Genomic DNA, 20344 nt, shown 5'->3' with positions numbered 1-20344 from the left:
GCAGACCCCTGGCCCGCAGTTCTAGGGAAGGAAGTAAGGAAACTGCTACTCGAGCTCTGCGTGCATCCCAAGGAGGCTCCTGCGAGGTCCTAGAGCGGGCTGGGTGCTCAAGCCCTCTCCCGGCGACGCCTGCCCTGACAACTTCTAAAGAGCCAGCCCGCCCCTGGGGAAAAGCGGAGGAATCCTCTTTGGTCTCTTGCGCCTCAAAGGTAACTGACCCTTAGTCAGGCTTTCACTGAATGTTTCTAATTCCATTACAAAGATTGAACTAGACTTCATGCATTTATTTTTTTAAGCACTTTCTAAGCTACCATTTGAGCAATGAGGAAAACAATGGTATTAATCCTATTGATGTGAAACCTACTTATATGAAATAGATGGTTTTTTTATTCCAGCCAGGCTTGAAGGGTAGACAGAGATTCAAAGGACAGTAAAACCCACCACATAAATATTACACTAAGTAAGATGTTCAGGATAATAAAATTTCTAGTTAACTATTAAGCTCTGATAGGGATGGGGCACACATAACTTTTTGTTCTAAACAGTATTTTGTAAAATAATAAATAAATAAACAGTATTCGTTTTAAACAGTATTAACCTGTCCTCAAACTTTAGGGAGCAGAGTAATACTGAACCAAACTATTTCTTTGACAAGATCCTAGGGTACTTTAAGTTTGCTGTTCCAACAGCGGTGGCTGTAACTACGCTACAGATATAAAATGTGTAAAAGATGATACAACAGTACACTAGAAAATCTGGAATTAATGTCAATGAGGTTTCATGGTGTCTTTGAAAAGTCAGTTTGCTTCCCTCCTCCCCCATTCTAAACTGATAACTAAATGGTATTGTGAAAACTCACATTTGGCACTAAATGCAGCTGCTACAGAATCTTCCTCCTGGGTTTTAAAAATTAGAGAATGAATTCAGCCTACAAAAGTAGTACTAGGCAGTAAAAATAACATGTTTTAGAAGGCAATTTACAAAGAACCTAAACTGTGCCAGGCACTGTATTGAGGAACTTCACATAAAATAACTCATCTGTATTCTCTCAGATTTGGAAGTGAAATTCCCAAACATGTATTAATTTGCTTAAGGTCAAGACAGCAGAGAGTAGACCCTGATTGGTCTGATCTTTGTATTCTTTCCTTTGTACATTCATTATGCATTCATTTAGATATTTATTAACTGCCTACTACATGACAAGTACTATACTAGACACAGATGCTACAAAAATAACAGATACAGTTGCTTACTTAAGGGGCTTTTTAGTCAATACATAATATATAATCAGACAAGTAAATATATAATGATACAATGTGTTAAGTGCTACAACAGAAAGGACCCAGAATAGGAGGGATATCTAAACCAGTTCCGAAGGGTGGAACCTGGGATGAGGAAATGGTGGCAGTCATCCAACAGAGCAATCCTGAGAGCTCTGTCCTCACAAAGTGGCAGTGCAGGAGCTGAGTGCTGGGTGGGAGGAGAGGGAGAACAGGGAGACAGACAGCTGAGAGACAGGGAGTAAAAATGACAGAACCTGATAAAAGGGGGGGGGGGGATAAGGAAGAAGGATGAACTGAGAATAGCTCCCATGATCTTGGCTTGGGTTCCTGGATAGGTGGTAATTCTAACTCTGAGTTGAATGGATAATTCAGCTTTAGACACACTGGTTTTGAAATGCCTGTGATATAACCATATGTGTGTTCAAAAGGCAGCTGGATATACTGGTTCACAGCTCAGGAGAGATCTAAGGTGGAGATATTGGAGTCATCATGGATTTCTGTTTGCAGAAATGCCTATGATCATCCAAGGAGAATGCTGAGTGAGAAGGCCACCCACAGAAACCAGGGACACTGACACTCAAGGCACAGGCAGAAGAAAAGATGCTTCAAAAGAAACCTGAGGAGGAGCTGCTCTAAAGGAAAGAGAAGCCAGAAGAGGTAGGCACCACGGAAATCACTGAGAAGAACTCCAAAAAGCAAGGAGTAGTCAAATGCCAGACCTGTCACAGGACAAGCAAGGTAATTTAAGGGTATCCTCTGATTTAGCAGTAAGCAGATTTTTGGCAAGCATGGTTTCAGTGGGCTAGTTGAGGAATAAAGAAGTAGAAACAGAAAGTATCACATTTCCAAAATAGAACTGGAAAGGAATGTAAGGAGACAGAAGCTGTAAGGGAGTAGAGAATGCAAAAGAGAGGAGCTGTTTTTGAAACAGGATGGAAGGAGACAGATGCCAAGGAAAGGAAAGAATAAGATAGGGAACTGGGGGTTGGGAGTGGCAAGGAACTGGCAGCAAATGCAGGCACTGCCTCCATGTTTAATACAGAATTTTGCTCAGAGCAGAGGGAAAGGAGGAGACTGAAGAGAAGACAGAGGTAAAGGCCCAAAAGGTATAAACAATAAAAAATGAAAGAGATAACTAAAGGAGTTATCTTGAACAGCCCAAGAGACTAGGAATATTAGTGACCTCGACTTCATAGAGCTGGAAGCTCACAGGAGGAGCTTCTCTCCAAAGATACCAGCATTTGGTCCCAAGTTGCACTACCTTTTGGTTGGTCCAACTGAAGGTCCAGATGTCTCCATTACACGACAAACTCACCACCACTGTCATCCCAATCATACATTTGGGTTACAGCTCTTTAGCGGTCAGGAATTTTAACACAGAAGCATAAAGTAGGGGCACCCTGGGTGGCTCTGTGGTGGAGCATCTACCTTAGGCTCAGGGCATGATCCTAGGGTCCCAGGATCGAGTCCCATATCAGGCTTCCCGCAGGAAGCCTGCTTCTCCCTCTATGTCTCTGTCTTTCTCATGAATAAATAAAATCTTAAAAAAAAAAAAAAAAGCAGCATAAAGGATTTTATGAGTGAGCTTACACTAATTTTCAATAAGCAAGTTCCTACTTTGGAAAAACTGGTTTGACTAATATCAGAGGGAGCTCAATAATATGCCAAACAAGAAAGGGACCAATGATGGCACTATGTGACGTTTTAGCCACTTCTGATACCACCTTCTAGTGAGGAAAAGTACAGAAACAAACATAAATTCATGAAGCCAGTTTCTAGCCTTTGAATTTTTTTTTTCTTTTAAGTAGATTCCATGCCCAATGTGGGGCTTGAACTCATGGGCCTGAGATTAAAAGCTCTGTGCTCTACCAAATGAGCCAGCCAGGTGCCCCACTAGCTTTTTGAATAGAACTCTCAAACAAAGGTAAAGACAAATGAAGGCACTCACATTCTCTAATGTTTCCCCAACCCTAAAAACACCTGGTAAGTTTCCCTTTAGTAAGTCAATCACAAGCTTTACAGGTTGCTTTCTATATTGCAGGATTTTTTTTTTCAACAAAAGAGTGTTATTTGCAAGTAAAATATGCATCCATAATCCACCCCATTTATGTAGAGGTCTATGGAAAACGTTGACTATCTGGGTCCTATCAGAGCATCCCCAAATAAGCAGAGAATATTCACATACCACAGAACTACAAAGCTCCAAATCCAGGAACCTGTGTTCATTATAAACCCCTATGTTTCTCATGCAGAGCCAGCTTGCTCTTACTGTGGACATAGTTTTACCAGCAAGTTTGATTATCTGGTTTTCTTTTTAGTAAACAACATTAGAAAGAATAAATCAGAAGGGATCAGTAGTCCACTGGTACAGACAGACACACAGTCGATCTAAAAATCAACAGAAAAAAATTTTAAACCCATAAATAGCAAAAGTGAATTCAAGAGCATTAGCAGGACTGGGCCATTTAGTCAAATTACACAGTTCTATAAACATTACCCCCTGAAGACATCTGTGTATTAAGACACAGAGTAATTATGAACATAGAAAAAAGGACAAAAGGACAATCACCTAGAAAAGATAAGTGTTAAAAATTTAGCATAAGATGTAAATGTATAACATTCAGAATAACTGTCATCAAAAGATTTCAATAAAAACAGTTTTGCTACTGTGGGGGCTGGGATCACTTAGACCTACTGGATCCCCATTATGTGCCAGGTATAGTTTATAGGGTGTTTGCCAAGATGATCATACTTATTTTTCAAAACATTCTTTTTTGGTTGGTTGCCACTTTAAAAAGGAAACTGTATATGAAAACTGTAGCAAAGAAAGATTAAGGAGCAAAGCATGGAATCAGACCCAGTCTCTGAATTCAAAACTTAGGACTGTTAACAAAATTTCTAGATAATAGATATATAATTTGATTCCAGATAAATAAGGCATTATAATGTCAAATTATTCTGCTCTCGTACCTCAAGTACACTATTAAAGTCCCATGTTGTAGGTCTTAGCCACATGAAAAACTAACTTCAATGATCACATTTTGTCTTTTAAATATTTGGGGGCCCGTTTGTCTATAATCCTTTTTCTCAGAATGAATTCTGTTGAGAACCTCACAGAGTTGATATTTAATATTTATAGCATTACTGAAAAAGAATCTTAAAGATACTCTGAAAGTATGAAGCAACAAATGCCATTTCCTAAATGAGTACTGTGTACCACAGTATGTTAATATGCTCTATATACATATTATTCATCTATATACATTTGATCCCCACACCTGACACTGAGGTGTCTATACATTTTCATTTTACAGAACTTCCCCACAGTAGGTTAGGGAAAAGACAGATTATAAAAACGTCCATTAGACTTTCAGACTAGTGCTGTTAATGACTTACTATATGGTCTCCTTTATTTGAAAGATAAAAATATCAAGGTTCAGAGAACGTAAGTAGCCTTTGTCACTTGAATAATAAGGATGAAGAGAACACAATCATTTACAAATACTCAAATTTTCTTTAGACAATACCTCCTCCTCCCAAAACGAGTTGAATTCAGTGCTAAAGACACAAAAGCTCCAAAATGCCATCAGAAAAAAAGGAGTCACAAGCGTTAATAATTAAACAGTATCCGACAATAATAATTGTTGATTTTTACTCAGGGCTTACTATGTGTCAGGAACTATGCTAAGTATTTTGCATACATTTTGTTATTTAATCCTCATGACAAATTTAGAAGTCTAATTAGCCTAAACTTGAAGCTAATACACTCTTGCACATCTGGATTTTCAGAGAAGTAATTACCTAGGCTATATTTTTAAGCAAACAGTTTAAAAATTAGCATAGGCTGGCTTCTAGACGTAATTAAATTACTTTTAATCTAGCATTTACCTTGAAACTATACACCTCTAAAACAAAGACATTTGATCCATCCACCAGGTGCCATATAAGAGATGTTAATGAAATTTAGTATTACAATGTATTAAATATTACCTGAATCCCTAGACATAATTTGTTCATTTCAAAAATCTTCTAAATACTATTTAGATTTATTTAGATCATGAAATCATGCCTCATTTAAATAAGCTAGAATATGAAATCACCAAAAATACAAATGCTGAGAGGGAATGTTTTCAAACAGTATTGGAAGAATCAACCATTTAAAGGTTTTAATGAACAATTATGTTTTCCTGTGATAGTTAATAAAATTGTTAAAGACTTTCTCTAAGTTTATTTTAAATGAATTTCAGATTACTCATATACTTTTTTCTCCAAATAAAATATGAAATTTGTTGTGTACATAACAAACCTGGCATTTAAAAAATTTTATGTGAATTTCCAAAGCTTCCATTGTAATCACATTTTAGATCTTTACATATGAAACATATAAAACCATTTTTATCTATCTTGTTTTACCCAAAACCTAATTATCAAATTAAAAGTTACAAATAAATTGTAACAAGAATAAGAAATATGGTGTCTTAATCTAAAAAGTTGAAGACTGGGCAGCCCCGGTGGCACAGCGGTTTAACACCGCCTGCAGCCCAGGGCGTGGTCCTGGAGACCCTGGATCGAGTCCCACGTCAGGCTCTCTGCATGGAGCCTGCTTCTCCTCCTGCCTGTGTCTCTGCCTCTCATTCTCTCTCTGTGCCTCTATGAATAAATAAATAAAATCTTTAAAAATAAAAAAAAATAAAATAAAAAAGAAAAAGTTGAAGACTAAACATATATGTAGAAATTAATAAAATGGAAAAGAAAGCCTATGGCTGCTTGACTTGCATTACCATCATGAAAACAAGAAAGGGGAAAAAAATAAAACAAGAAAAATTCTAGTCCAGACAGCCAAAACACATCTTTACAACTTTTCAATCCTCGGAAAAAGAATTACTAACGGGTAAACTTACCACTCTAATATTTGGAAAAGTAAATGGCAATTTTGTAAATGGGAGAGAGCAGGCGGTAAAGAACATAAGATATTTAATCCACTGAGAGTTCACATAGGTAAGTGTGATATCGCTTTATTTACTAAATACAAGTATCATGTATTTTTCACATAAAACCTTTGGTTTCTACAATATTTTCACAACCCTCTTGTTGAAATGCCACAAGAACTCTGAGTAGAACTTTAAACCATGGTTGATAAATACAGCTATTTAAGTAAATTAGATATGAACACAAGTTACTTCAGAATCATCCTGCTTACTCAAGAATGAAAGATTTCTCCAAATTTTAGTGAAAACAAAGCTTTCAATTTCTTTGTTAAGACTATTTTCTCCTACCTTTGGACAATTTGAAAGCAGTGATTTACTGGATGATCTAGTATGTGACACCCAATTATTAAAAAATTCGATTCCAAACTACCTACCCCTTCTTGTTTAGTGAAGAGATTAAGGCAATCACTCAAAGCTACACAAGTTTCTCTAGAAGCTTCAGAGACAACTTCAACTTTCTGAAGAAATGATGGAAGCATGTCTAAAAATAAAAATAAATAAAATTAGTGGGATTTTAAGACCATAAATATTTTTGAAATCACTGTTTTTTAAAAGTAATCTCTATATCCACTGTGGAGCTTAAACTCAGGACCCCGAGATTAAGAGTTGCATGCTCTACTGAGCCAGCCAGGCACCACTAACATTTTTATGTCTACTAACTTCATGTTTCCTTCCAGCTAGCTGCCTAAACAAAGCATATTGTATATTCCTTGAGCATTGTTATTAGCACCTACTATACACAAGGCACATAAATTGGTATGTAAAAGAAAAGATGAAACCTTGTCCTAGAAAGGCCAATATCCTGCAAGGAGAAGAGTAAGGACTAAAAAAATAAAACTTAAAAATATTTTTAAAAGTTTACAGGAATAATAATATAATGTTTAAGAAAAGCAGTGGATTAATATTTCCTTTCATGATATTCTATAGTAGATAAGTAATTTTATTCAAAAGCCAAGAACTAAAAATAATACGGCAGTTGACATGATGGCTAACACCTAAAGGTGGCATTAACTCAACTTTCTCTAGTATTTATGGGACAAATGTCTGGCATGAAATAGGTATTTTCACTCTTACAAATGTGTCCCTCTGGAAGCCAGTATCTTTCAGAATAGAAGTTGGGAACAAGAAATGGTAATATCAACTACCTTCCCTACTTCCCTAAGGAAATCTTAATCCACTTACCCATTACAAAAACAAAAATAAAAAACAAAAAACAAAACAAAAGCCTACCCAAAACAAAAACAGAATGCTGACAAGAGAAAGCTGAAAAATACACATATATCACTTAAAAAACAAGTAAAATGTCATATCCTGTGTCTAGATTAATGCTAGAGAAATGCTCTTAGTTCAAATAGTTTAGACCTTTGTGTTAATTATACACTTAGATCCTTTAAATGTGTCCCTTCTATCAAATATAAATATTAAGAAAGACTTTCATCTAAGAATAACTTAAAAGGAAAAAGACAAATATATACCACCCTCTGTCTTAAATAATCTTGATTCACTTAGAACATGATTCTTATAACACAGTAAATAAGGTCAATAAGCAAAAGTAATCAAATTCAAATGCCAGCAATTTGCTATTATCAGGCCATAAAACAGTGGGTCCCTTCAAGATACAAATATTTTCAAATGGAAAGTGGAAAGGAAAATAAAATCTACCAAGAACATATACCAAATGATTTACAGCCATTATTTCTAGGTGATAAAATCATAGCTATTGTTCATTCTCTAAGATTTCTATAGGAATGTGATTTATTTTAGCAAAGAAAAGTCCTCTTCTTGGAAAAATTATTCCTCAAAACTCCTAAGGCAAAATGGGCAGGCAACAAAAGGAAAAGGTAAGTGAATGAAGGTATGAACAACCTGTCACTATTATCTGGATATAAATACCAAATGTCATTTTATTCTATTTTTCATTTTATTGAATAGTTTCCTAGTGTTAGCTATTCTTTTTTTTTTTTAGTGTTAGCTATTCTTAATAACACCCAAACAAAAAAGAACACCCAAACAATTGAAAACTACTATATCCTAAAATAAATTTGATTTTACATATTTTTCATTTTGAATCTTCGATACACATTGTGAAGATTTATTCTTTAGTTGCTAAATAGCAAAAAAGAATACCATATGCCAGATGCCATAGGACTTAAATAGTACCTCAACAGATGTCTCACACAGAGCTGTGGATTGAGTACGGTGAGGGGATGTACAAAAAAATCAGGCACAGCCTCTGCCTTCCATAAATGCTCTGGGTAATCTAGTAATTTTCCACTTTCATGGCACAAATGGTAAGAAGATGCAAGCATAGTCATTCATGGATGTATTTTTTTTCAATTAAATACCATCACATGCTTAATCATCTACAATTTTGTGTGTTTGGGATATTTAACACTTTTATATACTTGTTGATTAGCATGAAATTTTAAATGTCAAATTTTTATGAACTTCAGAATTTTAAATAAAACAGATCCTGTAACCTTTTAAAAGATACCCCAAGAAATATCTATTGACTTTTAAGAATCCATTATTGAGAGTGCATCAAATTCTTTTGTCCAAAAGAGTCAAGTTAGCTAATTTCTCTGATACTCTGGTGTTCAAGCAAGATTTTGAAATGAACTGTAACTTGCACAGTAGGTCTATATAAGAACTGATACTCTAGTGCCAGGGCAGCATATCAGGCGCCAGTTGGTTCACAGTGGCATGCTTCTTTCTTATAGGATGATGTTTGCATATTGTTACATAAAAAGAAATAAAGCCACCAGGCTTCTAGAAAAGTTACCAACTGGGAATCAATGCAAATATATTTTAGCCAATTATTAGAGACGAAGTTGTAATGAACAAATGTAAAAAGACCAGTATGCAACCATATTTGGCCTACTATAAGAATTGGACACTTAATTTGGAGGAAAAATGTCATATTTTTGTGCAAAAAAAGTTTTGAGCTCAGAAAAGATGCTAGAAGATCTTAGGTGAAAAGCTTAACTTTAGAAACATATATAAAAAGCTCACAATCTGCCATTTTCATGATAACACAATTTTTAATTGGGTAAGTTTTAAAACTATTGGGGAAATACTTATTTCTTGTTAGGCTGGCAAACTAAACCTATTACGAATGACCTCCATTGTTCCCCTAATATGGAAAAAGTCCACACTCACTAGCCAACATTTAAGACACTCTATAAACTAAATCAGTTTCAGCCAGACTGCTTTCCTGAAAATACTTGTTTTCCTAGAAATACTCTTACTTTACTGCCTCCAAACCTTTGTTCAAGATATATCCTCTTCTTCAAATACTGGAATAATTATTCATATTCAGACGTTTCTCCACTTACACCTTTTTTGTTCAAGGCCAAGTTCAAATGGCATCCTCTTCATGAAGCCTTATGTTTTTGTTTTTGTTTTTTTTTGGGTGAAGGAAAAAATGGCAATTCATCTGACTACGTACATAAGAGACATGCTAACCTGCATGCCAAGAGGCATTTTAAAAACTGACTTTCACACCTAATTGGAATTATATACATGCCTCAAGAAAATCAGTACTCTCTCCTCAAAAAAAGAAAATGATATCTGCATATAAAAAATCAACTGACCGGGCAGCCCCGGTGGCTTAGCGGTTGGTTTAGTGCTGCCTTCAGCCCAGGGCATGATCCTGGAGACCCGGGATCGAGTCCCAGTCAGGGTCCCTCTGCCTGTGTCTCCGCCCCTCTCTCCTTCTGTGTCTCTCATGAATAAATAAATACAATCTTTAAAAAAAAAAAAAAATCAACTGACCTTCTAAAACCTTTACATAAAACTGTAACTTGAAAAAAAACTGAGAGGTCCCTATATGAGGATATAAATGTTTTTTGTTGTTCAAATTAAGACGACCAGGGTGAACGCAATCACCCACTAAACAAGTACTATTAAACCATTCTGTCTATATCTATATAATCTGCACTGGCTGCAATGGAGAGTATAAAGTTCAAAACAGCAAGTGTTAAATGAATTACAGTAGAGTTAAGGGAAAATAAAAAGGTATCAGGGATGTTATAAGACATAGATAGTAAACAAATTATCCAGACACTTAAAAAATGTTAAATATTCAGAGAAAGGAATAACTATTATGGGATGGAATAATGGAGCAGAGTCTGAGAAGAGGTTGAATTTTTTTGAGTTGGAACTTGAACAATGCTTTTATTGCTAAATGTAATGTCCAGGGGGATCCCTGGGTGGCTCAGCGGTTTAGCGCCTGCTTTCAGCTCTGGGCGTTTGATCCTGGAGTCCCAGGATTGAGTCCACATCAAGCTCCCTGCATGGAGCCTGCTTCTCCCTCTGCCTGTGTCTCTGCCTCTCTGTCTCATGAATAAATAAATAAAATCTTTAAAAAAGTAATAAATATAACGTCCAATAAAGCAAACATACCTAAAATATCTATATTATTTTCAAATAGTATAGAAAACAGTCCTGAGAAGATCCTATCAGAATTGTGATTAAGGGGAACTCCAGAGAGGCGAGAGGCTCTGTATCCATCACTGACTGCATGGCTGTCATGTAGCAGGTTCAGTGCTCACTTGTATAATCTATATAGTAATTTGACAAAACAAATTTAGTACTTGTTTCTGAGTTCAAAAGAAGTTATCAATTTATAAGCTAGGTAAGGAGTCATTCATTTCATTCACTCAAAACAGTTGACCCTTGAACAACATGGGAGTTGGGACACTGACCCCCTTGCAGTTAAAAATCCACATATAATGTTTGATTCCCCTGAAACTTAACTACTAAGAACCTACTGTTGACCAGAAGCCTTATCGATAATACACTCAATTAACATGTATTTCATATGCTGTATTATATACTGTATTCTTACAATGGAGTAAAAGCCAGAGAGAAGAGGTTAAAAAAATAGGAATACATTCGCAGTACTGTGCTGAATTAAAGAAAAAAAAAGCTACATATAAGTGGACTCATGCAATTCAAACCCATGCTGTTCAAGAGTCAACTGTATATATGGCAAGTGCCCACATGTGTCACGCTGTTAAGGTGCTGAAGACAATCGGCAAATAAAACAGACAAAAGTTCCTGCCTTCGTGGAGTTTATATTCTAATAGGAGAGACAATCAACTACACACACTCTCTCCCCACCCCCACACACAGCAAGTTTGATAAGTGACAAAAAAGAAAACAAAGCAAGGTAGGGGAATAGCAAGTGTTAAGGGGAGTTGCAAGTTTGGCCAGAATGAGGTATTGGTAAGGGTCCTGGAAGGAAGTGGCTGGCAAACAGAAAGGGCACCTGAAAACTTCTTTGAAAAAGATGACACACAAAGTAGGGGAGGGCAAGTGTACTAACAGACTGGCATGCAAGACAGTTGCCATCCTGGAACAGAAAGGCAAAAGGACTGGACAGTATCTCTAAGCCAAGCAGGAGCTGGAGTCATGGGGGGAGGGGGGGAGCTTCAGACAGGGGCAGGAACCCAATGGTGCTATTATACCCCAGGCAGCCAGGCTAAGGGGAGGGAGGACAACACCTCACTGTTCTCACCCCCTCCACCAATCCCCTGACAGGGTCTCTCTTTTGCAGAGTCCAATCAGAAGTCTGTAGTCTTTAGCCAGAAGGTTCTGTTAAAGACTAGGGTAGGTGAGGACATGAGTATCAGAGAGAAAAGACTTCCAGGCAGAGGGCTAGCATGGCCCAGATATGAGGCAGGAGTATGGCCAGTCTATTCGAGGGGCAGCCAGAAGGCCAGTGAGGCTGGAAGACGAGTAGGCAGAGGCAACTAGATCAGGACAGAGAAGTCAAAAAGGACTAGAAGGGTGTGGGGATTATTAGAAGGACTTTGTTTTTCATTCTTAGTTAGATGACCTGTAATCTACCAGGTGTTTTGAGCAAAGAACCTTATACACTGATGTCTTAAAGGGTCCCTGGGGCAAGGATGGGAGGGGCAGGGGTAGAATCTGAGGGCCACTTAGGAGACTGTTTCCACGCTGTGTGAAAGACAATGATGGTTTGGGCCTCATTGGCAACAGTGAAGGAAGTGAGAAGTGTGTTTACTCAAAACTGAGATTTTGAGCAGAGTTTTAAGTAGGTTAAACAAAAGTGCTTTTCCTTTAAGATTTTTTTTCTTTTAAATAACTGAAATCATTCTAATCTTTTATTTTTTTAAGAATTATATTTCCCATTATCTTTTTTATTTTTATTTTAAATTCAATTTGCCAAAATATTCATTCCAATTTCTTTAACCAGGGACTCGCTATATACATTTAGTAACATGCAATAGAGTGTATGTATTGAAGCTGGCCTATTAAAGTCTTTTTTAGAAAGTAATTTAGCAATATATCAACAGGCACACAAATGTTAATATGCTTTAACTCACTAATTCCACTTCCAAGAATTCTATGGTAGGTAATAGAGTTTTATGGAAGAACAGACTACTGGCCTTTAGAAAGTCTTCCAAAAGTTTTATTAGTTTGGGTGATTTTGTTTTTGTAATCAGGCTCTTGATAAAGCTAAAAGAGTAGAGGTTTTAGTACCACATTCACTGAACCTTGAAGGATATGTTGCCAATGCTGGATATATAAATTCTGGGATTAATCCAGATAGAAATTAGGTTTAAGGAAATAAGGTATTAAGAGAAGATATTTTGGACCAAAACAGAGAATGAATACAGATGGTCTTCAACTTACAGTGGTTTGACTTGGGATTTTTTTTTAATGGTGGTATGAACACAAAACAGATTCAGTAGAAACCATACTTCAAATTCTGAATTTTGATCTTTGCCTGGGTTAGCAGTACACAGTGTGAAAATCTCTTGTGATGCAGGGCAGTGGGGCCATAGCTCCCAATCAGCCAAATCATCACCAGAGTAAACCACTGATTAACTTAAAACCGTTCTGTACTCAAGATATTTATTCTCTTTTCACTTTCAGTACAGTAGTTGATAAATTACATGATATTTAACATTTTATTACAAAACAGGCTTTGGGCACACACTCAATTGGTTAAGCCTCTGACTCTTGGTTTCACCTCAGGTCATGATGGTAGGGTCATGGGATTGAGCCCTCCTCCTGGCTCCATGCTCAGCACTGAGTCTGCTTGGGAGTCTCTCCCTTTCCCTCTCTCTCCCACTCTGTTCCTCCCCCACACTCATGCTCTAAAGCATGTTTGCATGTGTGCACGCTTTTTCTCTCAAATAATAAATAAAATCTTACAAAAAAAAAAGTTTTGTATTAGATGATTTTGCCCAACTGCTGGCTATTGGAAATGTTTTGAGCATGTTCAAGGTAGACTAGGCTAAGCTATGATGCTCAGTAGGTTGGGTATATTAAATTCATTTTCAACTTATGAGATTCTCACTTTACAATGGTCTTATTAGGACACAGTTGAGGAAGATCTGTAATTGAAAAATGAGTTTGTGATTGGGCTATGAAAGTCCTTAAATGCCAGGATAAAGACTTTGTATTTTATTCTATACTTTCAAAGACCCATGAAACATTTTTTTCAATGGGAAAAAAATTATGATCAAAATAATACCGTTCTAAAATTAATCTGGCAGCAACAGTGCAGTATTTCACAGGATCTGAGCTGTAAGAGTTCCTAAAAGCCTTTGGATTCCCTTTAAGGATAGAATGAAGGGAGACCACAGGGGAGGCTGCTGCAGAGACCTGGATTTAAGGGGACACAGAGCCAAAACAGTTGGAATAAGTGGTAAGGGAGTAGTAAGTAAATTAAAGTTCACATAATTTTGTAGCAATATAAGACAACTAACAATCACAACCACAAGGCCTCGATTCTGTTCACAGACATTTTAGTTTTTCATTTTAAGAAGTTATTGGCAAACTATGTAGACAGTTTGGAGCAGAATATGTATCTATCAGCTACTATCTATCAGCAACAAAACGCATGGTGCAAGATTACTCTGTACAATCTCTTGGCATTGAGGTAAATGAGTTACCATCAACTCTTTAATCCCATTCGTGAAATCATCTTAATCCTATTTACTATTTATAGAACATGCAAATTTACCTATCTACATTCATCTTTCAGGAAATAATATTTATAATTGTGTATAAATCCATTGAGTTTCATTGTAGATATATGAAATAACATTGTAAGAACATAAACATCTTGAAGTTTCCCAGATGGCATTGTTCAAAATGAATTATCTCTTTAGTGATATTAAGTATTATGCATCTCTAAAAACACAAATGATGCATACCATCGTTATGAGTGACATGTCATGACTAACATGAAATAGATCTGAACCAAGAGATCTGACTCAAAGTTTAAAAAAGAACAAAAAAAAGAACTTAACTTGGTTGGTTGTAGTTCTAATGTAATTTCTTTCTTTGGTCCATGTTAAAGGAATTAATCCTTATATTTCATCTAACTCTGGACATTTTCTACATCTTTTAAAATGTATCTCTTTTTATTTTTGATGGTTCTTGAAGATGGTGTTTTAAAAGCTCACTGGTGGTCACAGTTGCATAACTGTAAATATATTAAAAATCACTGAAGGGTACACTTCACACAGGTAAATTTTAAACTGTGAATTATATCTAATAAAGCTCCTCTTATTTAAAAAGTCCATCGGGGATGAAGAGTGCTAAGTTATATAGTATTCCAGCCCTCAATAATCAAAATGACTTAACTGCTGTCATTCTCAAAGCTATCATCAGTGATACAAATAAATGTTTATGCAACTGACATAAAGGGATGCTTGAGGTCCATTTGGACAGATATAAAATATTTGTGTTCAGTTTATTCTAACATTAGCATTTCTTTGCATCATTACCTGGACACATATAAACTGAACTGATAAGTCTACAGAGGGAAACTAGTTTGTGATTAAAACTGATAGTTAAACTCAGACAACTGAATTAATTATATTTCAGTGAATGTACTTATAAACCCATCATAGCTGAAATCTAAAGCAATGGTTAGGAATCTAAAGTCTAAGAAGCAGTTTTTAACTTACAATGTAATACTTCTTTCTCAATATGTAATTTTTGTATTGGACTTTTGATTTTGTATTGTATATTATTTTGACTTTTGGAGTATTTATAGTTAACGCTGGATGATTCATAATCAGTGGAGACTGAAGACATAAAGAGTTACTAGTAAAAGGCAGGTTAACCACTAGATAGTCAAGGTCACATATACATTCGTAGAATTGTAGAAGGCCAAGACTGAGAACAACCAACCCCTTCATATACAGATGGGGAACCTGAGGCTTAGAGAAGTTAAATGTATTCTTCAAAGTAACAACTGGTAAGTGGCAGTTCAAGAATTTAAACCAAGTCAGTTTGATTCTAAAATCCAAGTCTTCTGGGATTCATAAGTAGGATTCTCATTATGTAGCCAAAATAAATTTTTGGCATCAAAATGTTAACTTTTTTCTTTTTTTCTTAAAAGAATAAAATATTAACTACAAACCAAGCCTCCTCCATGATTTTAATAGCTTTTCTAAAATTTCAAAATAGTCTTATCAAACATAATTCTAAATTAAAACTTAAAAGTTATCTAACATGTATAGCCAACAAAACTACAAAGGATCAACATCTATGATAATGGGTTGTATTAAACAGTAGGTGTTATTTGGTAGTATGCCCCCCAACTTTTTTTTTTTTACCTTTAGCCATGTCACACTCCTTAATCATTTTCAGAAAGTTGGAAATTTCCCTATCTAGTTTCTGTTGGCATGTTTGTGCTTTCTGGGAAAACAAAAACAAAAAACAATATTAAAACTTATTAATCAAGAATTTTTATCGTACACATGCTTTAATGTCTCTATCAAAACTTTAAGTTCATACATTGATGTACCACAATAATTAAGATATATTCCTGACAGAGAAAAAGAAATTTCCTCAGAAACTGAACATTGCATTTAGTTAATCATATACAGATTTAAAAAACAAATGTTTCTAAATTTTAAATACATTCAACATTTGTCATGTAAACAATGTCCAACTGCATTTATTGCTTCTAAGAACTCATTATATCATATACAACTGAGTTAGATTTCTCCCGATTAATCTTTTTTGTAGACTTGATTAAATTCATTGAGGAATTATAAAATGCCTTCCCTTAAGAATATATCTTAAAAACTGTTCTTGTTAAAGAAAAATCTAGGTGATACTAATATTTATAAACCACAAGCTGATTTTCATTCAGCCACTTAAGTCCACATAAGCAAACCAATATGGACATTTTCTTAGTAAGTCAAAGCTTATAAAAAATAAGATAATGTCAATTATACAAAGCATTCTTGTAACTTGAAATTTGTACATTTTTAGATCCCTAAAAGCAAAACAGGATTTTAGGACAGAAGTTCCACCCCATCTTAGTCAGGATTTGGAAGTCCGAAATGAAAAATCAGGTAAATACATTTATTATATTAACAGTGTAATTTTGATGTTAGTTTTATTTATAGTTTCCCTTTTAAGAGGAAAAATAAGCAAGAAAATTATTTTTGTAGAGTCAGTTGGTTATGGCAATAAAAAATGTTTATTCTGAGAACCCTGAGTTTAATATTAGAATCACATTTTTGTAGATAGAGTAATGTACTTATCCTTATGAATTCCACCCCCCCCCCCCACTTTGTACTCCCAATACCAACTGACTCATCACTAAACATTTTTGCTCCTCCCAAATCAGTCCTACATGACAAGTGACACAGGTAAGTAGCCTTTTCTCCTTTTTCACCTTATAAAATTTTTAGTGTTTATGAAGCTCAACCACAGCAGAATTATTCATGGTACCACATTAGTGACAGGCAATGTTCTCCTTAAAATCTACATTACTCTGTGTTGAGAGCTCTAACAACTATAAAAATATAATTCATTTTTTTCCAGGAGGGAAAATACCTATGACTACAAATTTAAACCACCACAGAAAGAGAAATGGTATGCTGGATCACTTTTTCAGTCATAGCCCATAAGTACAGGTTGAAGGCAGGGAAAAAAAGTTGATCTGGAGGCACTGCAACAAAATGTATCACTCATAATTTATTAACAGAAATTGTCATTTCCACTCTCTACATATTTAATCCTCCTGCCATACGCAAGTCAATGCTACTGTTTTCTCTTCTTCCTATGGTAAAAATTAGCGGGATGCATCAAAGCAAGCACTGGCTTCATCTGCAGACTGGGTATCTGTAATAAACATGGTTAAGAGTTCCCGGGGTAATAAAGATAAGAACATTCTCCCTAACATCATCCTCAAATACCTGAATCTCTTTCATTTTCCCTTAGCCTATCTACCTGACAGTTACTATAAAGAGCTTCCCTGATCAAAGATTTACTTGTTTTAAAAGATACATATTAGGTCAGCTGGAGAAGATTCAATTTATACATTGTTTCATAGTTAGGTACAGGTGTCTTCTGTTCTAAACACTGGGTGTGGTTTTAAAGGTATAAAGAACAGAAAGAGGTTATCAGTACAATAAAATGTACACATTCTCCAATTTGCTATAATTTCCCCTTAGCAGCTACCAGTTATGTTAGAAAAACCTAAAAATCCATTTATGAAGGTTAATGTCCTGGAGTTCTTTGCAGAGCCCAGCATGGTGTCTGAACTTCTAGGCCAGTCCCCCTTATGTCAGACATTATTTTAGGTTTTAATCTTTTGTTTTTTATTCTACATAAACAGGATTCCACTATGCGCAATGACCTAATACCCAAAATGTGACGGCATTTTAAATCTAAGTAATCTGGGCACAGAACTCAAGAACAGAATCGTATCTACAGGCACAAGGCCCAAAGGGCAGGAGGCACCCAGGTGAGCAGCTGAGCACATTCACAACAGGCCTCCTGCTCCTCCTCCTGCCCATCCAAATATCAGCAGTTTTGTTTAACTTGATGTTAAACCACTTTATTATCCCTGGCTTAGAAAAACAGCTCAAAAGTGTATTATCAAGGGCTAGGGAGCACTGAACAGGGTAGGAGAGAGGTCATAAATTCAGGCTATTTGCTACAGACAATCCACATTTGGTTAATTAAGAACAGAGCAGACTGCCTCTACCCAAGCAATTCAAAGGGATGAACCACTGATACAACATCGTGAGCAAAATACAGGTACCAATGAGCACATGCAATATGACTCCTATTACATAAATTCTAGAACAGGCAAAACTGATACCACCTATAATGACAGAAAGCAGATCAGTTGGCTGCCTGACATGGAGGTGAAGGGCACTGCCTAGGAGGGCACCCCAGGGACCTTTCTGAGGTGAAAAAAAGTCTCTATCTTGAGAGAAGTGGTGGTTACAAAGGGTATATACATTTGTCAGAACATATCAGATTAAAGACAGAAAATGCATTCATTTTACTATACATGAACTTTTCAGAGAATATATTGTAGCACCCTGATGACATTATCCTCTTTGCAAGCAAACAGCCAGGATTACAAGTACTGGTGCCCCAGTGCTCACCTCCAAGGCTTCTACCTCCAGCCAAAGCCATCTCCCTCAATCTAAGTCAGTCCATAGCACATTTATTCTTCTTGGTTACCTGGGGATCATCATGGCCCTGCTCTGTCATTATATCAATGTGTTATTTTGCAACAGATATTTAAACAAAATTTAAAAATTAAATGAAAATATATAGAGAAAACGGAAATTCTATCTCATATATATCAGTCCTGGAGTCCCTGTTTTCCTCCTTTATCAGCCTCAAAGAAACCACTGCTAATAATTTCTCATCTTGCCAGGGATGATCTAAGCCTACACAAATGTGTATATGGGATGCCTGGGTGGCTCAGTGGTTGAGCATCTATCTGCCTTTGGCTCAGGGTCGGAGTCCTGGGATCGAATACTGCACTAGGCTCCCTGTGGGGAGCCTGCTTTTCCCTCTGCCTAGGTCTCTGCCTCTGTCTCTCATGAATAAATAAAATCTTTAAAACAAAAACAAATGTGTGTATATATATCCTTTTTTTTCTCCCAAGTAGTAGCATTTTAAATACATCATTTTATACTTTGCCCTATTCACTTAACCATAAATCTTAAACATATCAATATATATAAATCTGTCTGGTTCTTGCATTGAATGTACCAATCTTTATTAGCCCTGTGTGGATGTACATTTATCTTCCTGTACATTCATTTTAATTAGGCATCATTTATTCTTAAATCAGAAAAGCATATCACTTTCTTATTTGATTAAAATTTAGCATCTTCTCATTACTCCTTATAACACTGAGGTCAGATCCTATAGAATCAACAACCTATATCACCAACAAATGAAACCCTCTCTTTGCTTGTGCCCCCTCCCCAGATCTAAGAACGAACCTATCCCAGTTCTGTTCCACAGAACTTTCTAGAATGATGAAAGCATTCTATACTGTACTGTCCAAAGTGGTAGCCACATGTGACTACTGGGCACTGGAATTATGTTGAGTTAAAATGAGTTAATTCTAATTAAAATTGCTAAATGTGTCTAGTAGCTTTCATACTAGACAGTACATTTCAACCAACACTATGCTTGAATTTGTCTTCCCATTTTTATATTTGAAATATTTTCAAGTTGTCATTAAGGCAACAACCATAGGCTGATATCTCTATGATTTGTCTTATACTTTTCTCCCTGGAGACCTACCTCAGGGCAGTGAGAGAGATAAGAGAAAAATGGTTTTCAACTTTTGGAGGTTCTCATTTTGGATGGAGATAAAATGAGACCAAAAACATCATAAAATATGGTCACTTTTTCACTGTGGACATTTGTTTTTTTTCCCCATAATGTCTTATCCAAAACTATGTTGAGGAAATAAAGTTAGTTTTATGTCGATTCAGATGGTTTTAGAGTATGCTAGTCCTAGCGTTCCTAATTTCCTTTAGAAAGTCTATAAACATCTAGAATAGATCTCATTCCACAAATAGGTCCCAGAATATTCTTACAACTTAAGAATCCAATGATCAAAGGCATTCAGGAACCAGTACAATTCAACATACTTCACAGCTCTTTTCAGATTTTAACCTATTTTGGGATCAATCTTCAGGAGTTGAGATAGAGTCAAAGAGTCACAGAATTAGCATTCAAATTCTGTTGAACAGAGAGAGGTTTATAAACTGCAGAACATGAAAGTGCTAAACACTACTATAA

The 20344-nt window shown here is 35.9% G+C and overlaps 1 protein-coding gene and 1 long non-coding RNA gene across 7 annotated transcripts in view; one reads left to right on the top strand and one right to left on the bottom strand.

The window, feature by feature from the left end:
• Positions 1-20344, bottom strand: part of OSBPL1A (oxysterol binding protein like 1A) — a 227702-nt gene that overhangs the window by 114242 nt on the left and 93116 nt on the right. For 5 of the 6 annotated variants that reach the window (XR_005362553.1, XM_038543635.1, XM_038543637.1 and 2 more), the window contains 2 exons: positions 15880-15961; positions 6646-6752 (listed from right to left, as the gene is read on the bottom strand). Coding sequence is in view for 5 of the 6 variants with exons in the window: in XM_038543635.1 (XP_038399563.1) it covers positions 6646-6752; positions 15880-15961 (189 nt within the window). In the remaining variant the exon portion in view is untranslated. Of the gene's footprint in view, positions 1-6645; positions 6753-10675; positions 10814-15879; positions 15962-20344 lie in introns of those variants that run through there. The other variant, XM_038543641.1, reaches the window with a different exon arrangement.
• On the top strand, positions 73-19090 carry LOC119872598. The gene is made up of 4 exons (XR_005362555.1): positions 73-209; positions 1791-2021; positions 16544-16626; positions 17102-19090. It is a non-coding gene; the product is annotated as an uncharacterized LOC119872598 (long non-coding RNA).

Source organism: Canis lupus, chromosome 7 (genome assembly GCF_011100685.1).
Source record: "Canis lupus familiaris isolate Mischka breed German Shepherd chromosome 7, alternate assembly UU_Cfam_GSD_1.0, whole genome shotgun sequence".
Taxonomy (NCBI): Eukaryota; Metazoa; Chordata; class Mammalia; order Carnivora; family Canidae; genus Canis; species Canis lupus.
The sequence above is the reverse complement of the archived record's forward strand: the minus strand, read 5'-3'. Positions and strand labels throughout refer to the sequence as shown.